The 11879-nt window shown below is 49.2% G+C and overlaps 1 protein-coding gene across 1 annotated transcript; it reads right to left on the reverse strand.

Annotated features, from left to right (window-relative positions):
* Nucleotides 1-7229: 7229 nt before the first annotated feature.
* LOC125532711 (ataxin-2 homolog) lies at nt 7230-9470 on the reverse strand. The gene is made up of 2 exons (XM_048696662.1): nt 9243-9470; nt 7230-8370 (listed from the first exon to the last, which is right to left on the reverse strand). Exons 1-2 carry the CDS (start codon nt 9402-9404, stop codon nt 7465-7467), a joined length of 1068 nt encoding a protein of 355 aa, XP_048552619.1. The 5' UTR covers nt 9405-9470; the 3' UTR covers nt 7230-7464.
* Nucleotides 9471-11879: the final 2409 nt, after the last annotated feature.

Here is an 11879-nt window from a genome sequence, read left to right on the forward strand (position 1 = left end):
ATGATGTAGTCGAACACGACGTGATCCAAATCACCGATGACCAAGCGCCGAACGGACGGCACCTCCGCGTTCAACACACGTACGGGACGGGAGACGTCTCCTCCTTCTTGATCCAGCAAGGGGGGAGGAGAGGTTGATGAAGATCCAGCAGCACGACGGCGTGGTGGTGGATGCAGGGCGTCACAGAAGCAGGGCTTCGCCAAGACTACGAGGGAGAGACGTAACGGGGAGAGAGGGAGGCGCCAGGGGCTGGTGTGAAATCCCTCCTCTCCCCCCACTATATATAGGGGTGCCAAGGGGGGGCGCCGGCCCTAGTAGATGAGATCTACTAGGGGGGCGGCGGCCAAGGGGAGGTTTCCCTCCCCCCCAAGGCACCTAGGGGTGCCTTCCACCACATGGACTCTTCCATGGTGGAAACCCTAGGCGCATGGGCCTAGTAGGGCTGGTGCCCTTGGCCCATGTAGGCCAAGGCGCACCCCTACAGCCCATGTGGCCCACCGGGACAGGTGGCCCCACCCGGTGGGCCCACAGGACCCCTCCGGTGGTCCCGGTACAATACCGATAACCCCGAAACTTGTCCCGATGCCCGAAACAGCACTTCCTATATATAATTCTTTACCTCCGGACCATTCCGGAACTCCTCGTGACGTCCGGGATCTCATCCGGGACTCCGAACAACATTTGGGTTACTGCATATACATATCTTCACAACCCTAGCGTCATCGAACCTTAAGTGTGTAGACCCTACGGGTTCGGGAGACAAGCAGACATGACCGAGACGACTCTCCGGTCAATAACCAACAGCGGGATCTGGATACCCATGTTGGCTCCCACATGCTCCACGATGATCTCATCGGATGAACCACGATGTCGAGGATTCAATCAACCCCGTACGCAATTCCCTTTGTCTATCGATATGTTACTTGCCCGAGATTCGATCGTCGGTATCCCAATACCTCGTTCAATCTCGTTACCGGCAAGTCACTTTACTCGTACCGTAATGCATGATCCCGTGACCATACACTTGGTCACTTTGAGCTCATTATGATGATGCATTACCGAGTGGGCCCAGTGATACCTCTCCGTCATACGGAGTGACAAATCCCAGTCTTGATCCATGTCACCCAACAGACACTTTCGGAGATACCCGTAGTCTACCTTTATAGTCACCCAGTTACGTTGTGACGTTTGGCATACCCAAAGCACTCCTACGGTATCCGGGAGTTACACGATCTCATGGTCTAAGGAAAAGATACTTTGACATTGGAAAACTCTAGCAAACGAACTATACGATCTTGTGCTATGTTTAGGATTGGGTCTTGTCCATCACATCATTCTCCTAATGATGTGATCTCGTTATCAATGACATCCAATGTCCATAGTCAGGAAACCATGACTATCTGTTGATCAACGAGCTAGTCAACTAGAGGCTTACTAGGGACATGTTGGTGTCTTTCATTCACACATGTATTACGATTTCCGGATAACACAATTATAGCATGAATAAAGACAATTATCATGAACAAGGAAATATAATAATAAAGCTTTTATTATTGCCTCTAGGGCATATTTCCAACACTTTGTTGTTGCAAGTTTTACGTGGCTGCTACGGGCTTAGCAAGAACCGTTCTTACCTACGCATCAAAACCACAGCGATAGTTTGTCAAGTTGGTGTTGTTTTAACCTTCGCAAGTACCGGGCGTATCCACACTCGATTGAACTAAAGTTGGAGAAACTGACACCCTCCAGCCACCTGTGTGCAAAGCACGTCGGTAGAACCAGTCTCGCGTAAGCGTACGCGTAATGTCGGTCCGGGCCGCTTCATCCAACAATACCACCGAACCAAAGTATGACATGCTGGTAAGCAGTACGACTTATATCGCCCACAACTCACTTGTGTTCTACTCGTGCATATAACATCAACGCATAAAACCTGGCTCGGATGCCACTGTTGGGTAACGTAGTAATTTCAAAAAATTTCCTACGCAGACGCAAGATCATGGTGATGCATAGCGACAAGAGGGGAGAGTGTTGTCCACATACCCTCGTAGACCGAAAGCAGAAGCATTAGCACAACGCAGTTGATGTAGTCGTACGTCTTCACGATCCAACCGATCCAAGTACCGAACGCACGGCACCTCCGAGTTCAGCACACATTTAGCTCGATGACGTCCCGCGAACTCTGATCCAGCAGAGCTTCACGAGAGAGTTCTGTCAACACGACGGCATGGTGACGGTGATGATGTTGCTACCGACGCAGGGCTTCGCCTAAGCACCGCTACGATATGACCGAGGTGGAATATGGTGGAGGGGGCACCGCACACGGCTAAGGAACGATCACGAAAATCAACTTGTGTGTCATGGGGTGCCCCCCTGCCCCCGTATATAAAGGAGGGAGGGGGGAGGTGCGGCCGGCCCCTAGGGGTGCGCCTGGAGGAATCCTACTCCCACCGGGAGTAGGACTCCCCCCTCTTGCCTAGTTGGAGAAGGAAAGGGGAAGGGGGAAAGAGGAAAGGGGGCGCCCCCCCCTTCCTTGTCCTATTCGGACTAGGGGGAGGGGCGCGCGGCCTGCCCTGGCCGGCCCTCCTCTTCTCCCTTAGGGCCCATGTAGGCCCATTAACCCCCGGGGGGTTCCGGCAACCCCCCGGTACTCCGGTAAAATCCCGATTTCACACGGAATGATTCCGATATCCAAATATAGGCTTCCAATATATCAATATTTATGTCTCGACCATTTCGAGACTCCTCGTAATGTCCGTGATCACATCCGAGACTCCGAACAACCTTCGGTACATCAAAACACAAAAACCCTAATTAAGATCGTCACCGAACTTTAAGCGTGCGGACCCTACGGGTTTGAGAACTATGTAGACATGGCCGAGACATGTCTTCGGTCAATAACCAATAACGGAACCTGGATGCTCATATTGGCTCCCACATATTCTACGAAGATCTTTATCGGTTAGACCGCATAACAACATACGGTGTTCCCTTTGTCATCGCTATGTTACTTCCCCGAGATTCGATCGTCGGTATCTCAATACCTAGTTCAATCCCGTTACCGGCAAGTCTCCTTACTCGTTCCGTAATACATCATCCCGCAACTAACTCATGCAAATCATAAAGTGACATGATATGGCCAATATCATCTTGCGCCTTTGATCTCCATCTTCGAGGCGCAGCATGAACACCATCATCACCGGCATGACACCATGATCTCCATGATCATGATCTCCATCATCGTGTCTTCATGAAGTTGCCTCGCCAACTATTACTTCTACTACTATGGCTAACGGTTAGCAATAAAGTAAAGTAATTACATGGCGTTTGCATTGACACGCAGGTCATAAATAAATTAAGACAACTCCTATGGCTCCTGCCGGTTGTCATACTCATCGACATGCAAGTCGTGATTCCTATTACAAGAACATGATCAATCTCATACATCACATATGTCATTCATCACATCCTTTTGGCCATATCACATCACATAGCATACCCTGCAAAAACAAGTTAGACGTCCTCTAATTGTTGTTGCATGTTTTACGTGGCTGCTATGGGTTTCTAGCAAGAACGTTTCTTACCTACGCCAAAACCACAACGTGATATGCCAATTTCTATTTACCCTTCATAAGGACCCTTTTCATCGAATCCGATCCGACTAAAGTGGGAGAGACAGACACCCGCTAGCCACCTTATACAACTAGTGCATGTCAGTTGGTGGAACCTGTCTCACGTAAGAGTACGTGTAAGGTCGGTCCGGGCCGCTTCATCCCACGATGCCGTCGAATCAAGATAAGACTAGTAACGGCAAGTAAATTGACAAAATTGACACCCACAACAACTTGTGTTCTACTCGTGCATAGAAACTACGCATAGACCTAGCTCATGATGCCACTGTTGGGGATCGTAGCAGAAATTTAAAATTTTCTACGCATCACCAAGATCAATCTATGGAGTAATCTAGCAACGAGGGGAAGGGGAGTGCATCTACATACCCTTGTAGATCGCTAAGCGGAAGCGTTACAAGAACGCGGTTGGTGGAGTCGTACACGCAGCGATTCAGATCGCGGTCGATTCCGATCTAAGCGTCGAACAACGGCGCCTCCGCGTTCAACACACGTACAGCCCAGTGACGTCTCCCGCGCCTTGATCCAGCAAGGAGAGAGGGAGAGGTTGGGGAAGACTCCGTCCAACAGCAGCACGACGACGTGGTGATGGTGGAGGACCGTGGCACGCCAGTAGGGCTTCGCCAAGCACTGCAAGAGACGAGGAGGGAGAGGGGTAGGGCTGCGCCAAGAGGGGGAGAGAGACTCGTGTGTTGTGCAGCCCCAAATCCTCCACTGTATGTAGGGGCAAGGGCAAGGGGAGGCGCCCTAGGGTTTTCCCCTAGGGGGGGCGGCCAGGGCATATGGGATCTCCCCCTTGGGTGACTTGGCCCCCAAGCCAGGAGGTGGGAACCCTAGATGGGGCGCCCCAAACCCCCTGGTCACATGGGAATAGGTGAGGGGGCGCACATCCCCTTAGTGCGCTGGTTTGCCCCCTTCCGTTGGCCCATGAAGCCCCCCAACACTTGCCGGGGCTCCCGAAACACCTTTCGGCCATGCTGGTCATCACATAGTACCTCCGGAACACTTCCGAACTCCAAAACCCTTCGTCCAATATATCAATCTTCACCTCCGGACCATTCCGGAACTCCTCGTGATGTCCGGGATCTCATCCGGGACTCCGAACAACATTCGGTAACCATGTACATACTTTCTCTATAACCCTAGCGTCATCGAACCTTAAGTGTGTACACCCTACGGGCTCGGGAATCATGCAGACATGACCGAGACATCTCTCTGGTCAATAACCAACAGCGGGATCTGGATACCCATGTTGGCTCCCACATGTTCCACGATGATCTCATCGGATGAACCACGATGTCAAGGATTCAGTCAATCCCGTATACAATTCCCTTTGTCTACCGGTATAGTACTTGCCCGAGATTCGATCGTTGGTATCCCGATACCTTGTTCAATCTCGTTACCGGCAAGTCTCTTTACTCGTTCTGTAACACATCATCCCGTGATCAACTCCTTGGTCACATTATGCACATCATGATGATGTCCTACCGAGTGGGCCCAGAGATACCTCTCCGTTTATACGGAGTGATAAATCCCAGTCTTGATTCATGCCAACCCAACAGACACTTTCGGAGATACCCGTAGTGCACCTTTATAGCCACCCAGTTACGTTGTGACGTTTGGTACACCCAAAGCATTCTTACGGTATCCAAGAGTTGCACAATCTCATGGTCTAAGGAAAAAAATACTTGACATTAGAAAAGCTTTAGCAGACGAACTATACGATCTTGTGCTAGGCTTAGAATTGGGTCTTGTCCATCACATCATTCTCCTAATGATGTGATCCCGTTATCAATGACATCCAATGTCCATGGTCAGGAAACCATGACCATCTATTGATCAACGAGCTAGTCAACTAGAGGCTTACTAGGGACATGTTGTGGTCTATGTATTCACACATGTATTACGGTTTCCGGTTAATACAATTATAGCATGAACAATAGACAATTATCATGAACAAGGAAATACAATAATAACCATTTTATTATTGCCTCTAGGGCATATTTCCAACAGTTACTTCTTGGAGAGTGGTGTCTCCTAGATTGGCTAGGTGTCACTTGGGAGCCTCCGACAAGATTGTGGAGTTGAGCCAAGGAGTTTGTAAGGGCAAGGAGATCGCCTACTTCGTGAAGATCTACCGCTAGTGAGGCAAGTCCTTCGTGGGTGATGGCCATGGTGGGATAGACAAGGTTGCTTCTTCGTGGACCCTTTGTGGGTGGAGCCCTCCGTGGACTCGCGCAACCATTACCCTTTGTGGGTTGAAGTCTCCATCAACATGGATGTACGATAGCACCACCTATCGGAACCACGACAAAAACATCCGTGTCTCCAATTGCGTTTGAATCCTCCAAACCCTTCCCTTTACATTCTTGCAAGTTGCATGCTTTACTTTCCGCTGCTCATATACTCTTTGCATGCTTGCTTGAATTGTGTTAAGATTGCTTGACTTGTCCAAAGTTGCTAAAATCTGCCAAGAACTAAAATTAGGAAAATGCTAGATTTTTATTTGGTCAAGTAGTCTAATCACCCCCCCCCCTCTAGACATACTTTCGATCCTACAGATGACAAGGGTCGCGGGGACGGCGCCGCGAGCAAGGGCAAGGAAGACGGCCGCGAAGGCGGAGCCGCGCCCGAGGACGTCGACGAGGGGCGCGGGGAGGGGACCGGCGATGGGGACGGTGAGGCCTGCCCGGAGGACACGGCGAGGCCGGAACCGTTGAAGCTGGGCACCGGGAAGGGTGGCGCGGCGCGCGGTCGCTTGGCCGGGGGGAGGGAGGCACGGGGCACGGTGCAAGCCCGTGCCTTGTGACCGAAGAACCCGCACCGCCGGCAACGGATGTCCTTGCGACATTCCACGAGCGGATGGCCAGGGAAGAGGCAGCGGGGGCACCAGCCACCGACCAGGGAGTGGGGGCGGCACGGACGGGGGCGAGGCTGCCGCGGACGCTTTCGGCGGTGGTCCCGGGCCGCCTGCCATGGCTCCTCCAACAGCGGGGCGACGCGGTGAACCTTCGACCGCGGTCCGGGCCGGCGAGGCGGAGGGCTGGCCTGGAGGTCGCCGGCAAAGGGGGCTGGGGAGGCAAGGAGGGCGTCGCGGTAGGAGGATGCCACGGAGCTAGATCCAGTGGAGGAGGGTCTTGAGGCAAGCCAGCGCGGCACCGGGTGCTGGCCGCCAGGGGGAGGGGAGATGTCCATCGAGGGCCGGGGAGGCGGCCGGTGAGAGGCAGTGGGTGGCCGCGGGGGCTGGAGTGGCCACCGGCGCGGCTATAAAGGAGTAATGACATAGGAATTCAATGGTAGATTCTCGAGCAACCATCTCTCCGGTATGTATAAGATCGACCGATCGCACGCGTGCATCGGAGATTGGAGGAGTATGAGACCTCCAATCAGCGATGATCCGGTGTGTGACGACATTCACGACAATGATGGTGAAGGCGGTGGTGAATACGCAAGAGGTTGCGACTACACCGTGGACTAGGTTTGGCATTAGAGAGCTGCCACATCAAACCATTCATAATTTCAGGTTGCTAAATTAAAGTCCTAATCAGCTCAGTGAAATTATAACGTGGAAAAAAAACCTGAATAAAACAGAGTCGCACACACAATATATAAAATCCATTACAGAATTCAAGTAGTACGTAGCAAATTTAGTTGTCAGCGTGTCACTAGGGTGCTGCATTACAGTTATTATACATATACTGGTATTAAAAAGACACAATTTCAAAGTTGCAGATACCACTGGAGTCTGGATAATAGTATCGTCAAGTCATGAAGGAAAAATATTAAAATAAAAAACCTGGTGAAACTGTCATGTGGGAATGTGGCATGGACAATGTCAGGTTGCTCGGTTGCCCTTGGCACTGGAGCGTGAGGCCCGCTGGAGATGCGGCTTGCCGGAGTAGTGCTCCTTGACGTTGAGCTTGGTTAACAGGGTCACGGAGCAGACGTCGCACCACACGTTCATCTCCCCGGCGGCGCAGCCCACCTTGTTCCGATGCTTCCTCCCCTTCTCGTGCTGCTTGAGGTGAACCGCCGTCATGCACCGCACGTCGCACACGCCGCACACCACGGAGGGCTTCTTGAACGCGGACGCCGGCTTGGCCGCCGCCCTCGGCTGAAGTCGGGGCCTGCTGCTGGACGGGGCGTGTTGAGCGGCAGGTGTGGGAGCGTGCTGCCGCGCGCTCGGCGACGGCGCCGGCTGGTACTGCATCCCCGGTGGTTGCGCTTGGGTCGGTGCCGGCTGGTACTGCATCTGCGGGGCTTGCGCTTGCGCAGGCTCCGGCTGCTGGTATTGCATCTGCGGTGATTGCGCTTGCGTCGGCGCCGGCGGGTACTGCATCTGCCGCGGCTGCGCCTGGTATTGCTGTTGCAGTGACTGCCCTTGCGCCGCCTGCTGCCGCCTAGGCTGTGGTGGCGGGTATTGCTTCTGCGGTGGCTGTGCCTGCGGCGCCGCCGCCTGGTACTGCTGCGTCTGCGGTGGCCGCGCCTGATACTGCCTCTGCGCCTGCTGCGCCTGCGCCGGCGGCGCCTGATACTGCCTCTGTGCTTGCTGCGCCGGCGCCTGATACTGTCTCTGTTGTGGCTGCACCTGGTGCTGCCTGTGCGGTGGCTGCGGCCCAGACTGGTGTCTCTTCTGTGGCGGCTGGCACACGCCGGGGAAGCCTGGAGGCGGTCCGGTAGCCAGCCTCTTGTTCCACTGGCATTGTGCAGGTGCAGGTGGAGGTGGCCGCGGCGGCTGCACCTGAATGAAGAGGAAACAAAATATCTGAGGCGAACAATAATAGAGATCTTGACAGAACAAATTGCAGAGCAGATTGCAGAGACATTTTTCTCTAAATTAACTACTCACAGATAATGAAACATACAAACTGATGCAGATGATTCATTAGTAGTACGAGTTTATGGATTAATTGAATCTGGAAAACATGATAGGTTGAGTTTCTCCACCCATTTAGTTGATTTCACTTCTGTCCCAGCCAGAGATGTGATATATGGTTATACAGTTCCTCTACAGCTTACCCGATGTATTTGGCATCAACATTTGTGACTAAAATCTGATGCGATGACATTCATTGTGGGTGTAAATTACAGTTTTGCTAAAACACATCTAGATAAATAAGCAATTAAAAACCATACTTTCAATAATGGATAAAATCCCAAACTGCATTCGCAAAAAAAAATCTCCCAAACTGAAACAAAGGATCGTTTCGAAACAGGTTTTCAAAGATAAAGCAACGATCAAGGTCCAAACATTACCTATGCACAAGTCTGAAAAATAAGCGAAAAAACAAATAAAATGTAAGCAAAAAGAATCCTCTCGACATCCTTACAGTTGTACCTTCTAGCTACGGAAGAGGCACGAATACCGTACTAACTAGCACTGTGATGTGAAGCTAATCCATAGTTTTCATACCATATACGAGATGTCGTAAACACACATGAAAACTAACTGCTCACGCGAGGAGGAAACGAATCAAATTTAAAACTTAGGAGTTATACCATGTTAAGAGGAATACAATCGAGATGCAAATCCATGTCGCTGTGCAGCAACATGTTGAAAAAGATATAGCACTATATTTTAAATTTTAAATAAAACAATATCGCACTGCTAACCTGTGGGGGAGGAGCGGGGTTCCTGAAGATGGCCATGCAGTCCTGTTGGCCGCCGCGCACCTGGCCTGCCGTACCAAAGTTGGCAATGGCAACCCCCTCCTGGTCTTCCTCTTCCACCTTGATGGCCGCATAGATCGGCATTGCGGGATCGGAGTATTTCATGGACTCAAAGCGGATGCGGAGTGGTTGTTTTTCAGGATGTGAAGCAGTGAGAGCGTGAACACAGACAATGTGGTTAATTAGTGGGAGCTATATGACTTTGAAGATGAGAGGGAGGAGAGGGGATATAATGATTCCTAGCGTTGGTTCACATCACACATTATGTGTGTTTGGCTAAAAGATATTTTTGCTGCTGTCTCCCACATGATGCCGTTTCTAATTAGAGGGGTGGGGGGTGGGGGGAGATCTAGAGAAACTATCTTTTAGTATGTCTATTTATTAGAAACAACATGTAAAACTGACTTCTATTAGAGGGGGGAAAAATAGTAGCATACTAGTATATCTATTTATTGTAAAACTGACTCCTAATGCGACGGTTCATGTTAAGACATGTCACCTTAAAAAGAACAGTACTCATGATATTTGCTTAAAAGGCACCTCCAAAATACATGTCCCCAAGTGAAAATATGTCTATTTGTGAAAATACTCGCACATTAGTGAAAAAGATGTCTGTTATGGATAGTCAAAAGATGTCTCTTCATAGAAATACACGTCCCGTAATGAAAAGAGGTCCGTCCCTTGGTGAAAAATGTCTCTTCATGAAAATATGTACTCCCTTCATTTTTATTTACTACACGTATTAGCTGTGACCTAAGTCAAACGTAATGAGGTTTGACCAAGTTTATAAAAAAATAGTAGTACAAACTATCAAAATAATAAATATATATGAAGCGATTTTATTATTATTAAATGTTCATTCTAATGGTATTGATTTGGTATTGTGAATGCTCGTAATTTTCTAAATAAAGTTCATACAACATTACAAAGTGTGACTTGAAACAGAGTTATACAAATGAAGATAGTATTAGAAAGAATGTAAAGAAGTATAATAACTGTTAGATTAATATGTCATCAGTTTATAACTCCGCAAAAGTGCGGCCATTAAAATTGCCTTAATTGTGGCAAAAAAATTGATGTACAAAAAATTGACATTTTAGTTTGCACTTGAACTTCGCAAGTCCATACTTAAAAAAATGTGAACTTGTACATGCATATTTTAAAATAAATTTACTAAAACCCTTTAATGATACCCGCAGCAAAGCACAGGGTTTACACTAGTATGCTACTATTTTTTTAAAAAAGTTTAAGCTTAGCCACCGCGTATCTATTGCTGGAATTTTAATCTATTTTGGATCAGCCCAACAATCAGTTTCAGAATTCCTAATTAATTCTAAAGGCCCACTCATCTCATTCGTGCATTGCTAGTTTGGTAGGAGTTGGACCTCCTTATAAAGAAGGTTGTTTCCCACATATATGAGCATGAGAACAAGAGGGACATTCACGCGTGCTCCTCCGCCGCCCGCTTTGCCACGCCTCGTCACGGCGTGCCGCGGGTTGCGGGGAATGAGCCGAAACCCCACCTCTTTGAGACACCGGTACAAATGCTATTTGCCTTCACTCTGCTAGATTGCACGACTTGTTTCATCTCTACTATAATAATCATATTTTATTTACTGTTTCTGTTAATAAAATCATACGGTAAATTGCTCACATTTCCAACATCTACTTGTATGTAACAATTAAAGCTAGGGTTTCTCCTTCGCCACCATCTCCTCTGTCGGCTACGTCGGTGTGGGTATGCGGGCATGACCCGTCTACCAATCGGGCCCGTCATTTCCCCCTCTCCGGGTCGTGCAATATAGTCTCCAAGCCTCGCCCTTGTTTCGATGATGCTTACTCGTATCATCGGGAGACATAGTGTCTTCAAATCTGCTTCTTCGGGTCTGGATTTTTTTAGTACATTTGTTTTGATCAAATTGTCTTGCGGAGTGAACAATGTGGTTGTACATCTTGGTCCCTTGGCTTCAGTTCCGAACCACGAAGGTTTGCCAGTCTGGCCTAATCGGAGAGCGTGTGTTCTCCGACTCCATTTGGCCGGAACTGGGGCATTCTACAAGCCCTCTCTACCGTTTTGTTCTTTGGGGCGACGATTTGCTACGCACATCAAGGTTGACAACATCTTTTGATCTACATCGACGACTTTTCGGTTGTTGCTTTTTATAAGCTCCTATGTTTAAACATGTTTGCTCGATTGAGACGAAGGTCCAAAGGAGCCTCAGGAAGAAGAAGACTTGGGCAACCAAGAAGATTTGGATGTATTTTTTAATTTATGTAAGGATTGTGATATTTTTTAAGGGTTTGTGCTAATTAATTTATGGCCTTTGGCCTTTTACAGAAAAAATACGCTTATACTCCCTCCGTTCCAAAAAAAAGTGACTCAGCTTTAGTACAAAGTCGGGTCATTTATTTTGGGACTGAGGAAGTAGTATATAACAATTACAATAACATAAAAGCTGCTCAGCTTAAGTGGGCCGACATATCAAAAGCCTATTACTTCCCGCGGTCTAGTCAGGCCTCCTAACACGAGTCCTAAATTGGGCCATGGGACCGCGGGCGCGGCATACCCAAATCGCAGTT

Source organism: Triticum urartu, chromosome 1 (genome assembly GCF_003073215.2).
Source record: "Triticum urartu cultivar G1812 chromosome 1, Tu2.1, whole genome shotgun sequence".
NCBI classification, from domain to species: Eukaryota; Viridiplantae; Streptophyta; class Magnoliopsida; order Poales; family Poaceae; genus Triticum; species Triticum urartu.